This window comes from Neoarius graeffei, chromosome 2, assembly GCF_027579695.1.
Source record: "Neoarius graeffei isolate fNeoGra1 chromosome 2, fNeoGra1.pri, whole genome shotgun sequence".
NCBI lineage: Eukaryota > Metazoa > Chordata > Actinopteri > Siluriformes > Ariidae > Neoarius > Neoarius graeffei.
In genome coordinates, this window is record NC_083570.1 from 1,705,733 (window position 1) to 1,708,408 (window position 2,676).

General features: G+C 41.3%; 1 protein-coding gene across 1 annotated transcript; it reads right to left on the reverse strand.

Moving 5' to 3' along the window:
• Nucleotides 1-1,332: 1,332 nt before the first annotated feature.
• Nucleotides 1,333-2,337, reverse strand: LOC132871014 (trace amine-associated receptor 13c-like). Its single transcript, XM_060905172.1, has one exon. It carries the CDS (start codon nucleotides 2,335-2,337, stop codon nucleotides 1,333-1,335), a length of 1,005 nt encoding a protein of 334 aa, XP_060761155.1.
• Between the last annotated feature and the right edge of the window lie 339 nt (nucleotides 2,338-2,676).

The window sequence follows — 2,676 nt, forward strand, 5'->3', positions numbered from 1 at the left end:
GCCCATGTGCCAGTCCATGCCCATGTTCAGGCCATTAACCATGCCAAGATCTAAGCCCATGTCTCAGTCCATGCCCTTGCTAACTATGGTGCCCATGCCAAGATCTGAGCCCATGTCCAAGTCCATGTCCATGTTAAGGCCAGTACTCATGCTGAAGCACAGAATCATGCATGAGTCTATGCCCATGCTGATGCCTGTGTCCATGCCCATGTTTGAATTCATGCCCATCTTAACACCAGGGTCCATGCCCTTATTCAAGCCTATGCCTGTGAATGAAACCATGTCTATGCCCAAGTCCAAGTCCAATCTGGAGCCTGAGTCCATGCCCTGTCCACAGCCCAAGTCCATGACAAATCCGGAGCCCAAGTCCAGTCCAGAGCCCAAGTCCATGTCTGAAATTATGTTCATGGCCGAATCCATGTTTGAGTCCACACTCAAGCCAATGTCTATGACTGAGCCCCTGTCCATCCTCATGCCCCAGTTCAAGGCCTGACCTGAGACCCAGCCTCTCCCTCTCAGCCCAGGTTCCAGTACCATATCCACTTAGAGCCAGAGCGGAGCTCTGAGTAGACGTTTCCTTGTGGCAGGCTTAACCCTGAGGCAGACTAAGGAGGACTTTAGCTCCCTGAGGGAGCTCTTTGAGGGGGGGTTCTGTCACACCTTTGTGTGCTCGAGCCTGGTGCTGCTGGAGCAGCTACACATGCCCTTTGGGTTGATTCATATCAATATGAATATCTTTGTAAAATAAACAGTAAATCATTTCATTACATGCTTTTTTGTGCTTTACTCTATGACATACCAAAGGCATGCAGGTATAAATGAGAAAATTCCTTTTAATTTCATTAATTTTCAGGAGGAATAAAGCATTGTTTCATGGAGCTATAAGGGTACCAACAAATTTGTCTCAGAGACTTCTGTCTTCTGCTGAGGGTACCTGAATATAATAATTTGTTTGTATTTGACATATTTCCCTGAAACGACAGTGTGTACTCAATCTAGTATGGAGTTAGCATAAGTTTCCCCCACATTTTTGTAAAACCTGACCACCCATCTTAGCTCAAATGCATTGAATTGTTGTCTGAACTTGTCCTTGAATGGAAAGGATAAGACTCAAGAATAATATTACCTTTTGTATGAAGTTAACATGATCAATATGAAAAAATTGTTTAAATTTAAATATTGACCTGCAAATAGTGCAGAATCACCAACACTGAACATTTAAGTTATTGAATATGTCCCTTCTTTGTTCTTAAACATTGATAATTTGAATAATTCCACAGATAAATAAAAACAAAAAACATATATACATGTGTACTATAGTCCAAAACACATTCATGAAAAAATATTTATTAATGCAGAGTCTGTTTGCAATATTTGCAGAGTTAGAATTGATTTAATGCATCTCCTAAACCACGGGTAAAACAGAGCATAAATAACCGGATTAATGGTTGAATTAAGATAAAGCACTATGAAGACTTTCAGAAATGTTTCTGTCTGTAGTTCAATAATGTCACCTAACAAACTGTAAATAAAATATGGAAGTAAACACACCAGGAACACAGACACTAAAATGCCGAGGACTTTAGCGGCTTTTCTCTCAGATTTCATCGAGTGTGACGTGATTTTCTGTGTTTCAGGCCGTGTGTGATTATTCAGCTCTCTGATAGCAGTGGCATGTTTCTTAGCAATCACAAAAACCCCAGTATACAATATGATTATGACAGAACATGGAAAGATAAATGTTATCACGAGATCAATTACAGACCAAACCTCATTCAGAAAAAGATAACACTCTCCAGGACACATTACAGAGCTTGTGAAGATTCCGTTGAAATAACAGAGTGATACGTTATACACCAGAGAAGCACACCAGTTAGAAAAAACCACAATGCTCATTGTCCTCCTAGAGATTGTGTTTATGTAGAGAAATGGGTTTGAGAGAGCCAAATACCGGTCCACAGCGATCAGGGCGATATTATAGATGGATAGGCCTGTGAGAACATAAGCAGTCATCAAAAAAGTGATGCAGTACCCCTTATCAAATATCCAGCATGACTCGATGGTCCAGATTAACACTGGCGGCATCACTAAAGCACCAATTAAGCAATCCGACACCGCCAGAGAGAGCAGGAGCATGTTGGTTGGTGTGTGAAGCTGCTTGAAGTGAAGAACAGACACGATGACAAGCAGATTTCCACACACTGTTAGCAGAACCACAGCAGTCGCACATACATACAGTAAGACATAACTTGTAGGGGATGCAGATCTTTCTGAACAGGAGAAATGCACACAGCGATCAGATTGGTTTAACTCTGTCTGGTTTATGAATACATGCATTTTTAAAAGAAGTCTCTGTTGCATTGTGGTCAAATGAAGGATAGGTCAGACAGCTCAGATACATTTATAGCCAAGAAATTAATCACGCCCCCTCAGGTTCTGTTTACAGCTGAAACAATATGATGTCATGCCTTGGGGAAACAAACGACCAAAGAAGGCATTAAACAAAGAAAAACACCTATTATTATGTGATTCTTTAATTTACAAGTAAGAAACAGGGTGGCACAGTGGTGCAGTGTTTAGCACGGTTACCTCACAGCAAGAAGGTTCTGGGTTTGAACCTTACAGCTGACAGGGACCTTTCTGTGTGGAGTTTGTATGTTTTCCCTGTGTCTGTAT

What these genes read in the sequence shown, in the direction of transcription:
- LOC132871014 (XM_060905172.1), bottom strand. Translation starts at nt 2,337, where the DNA reads ATGCATGTATTCATAAACCAGACAGAGTTAAACCAATCTGATCGCTGT.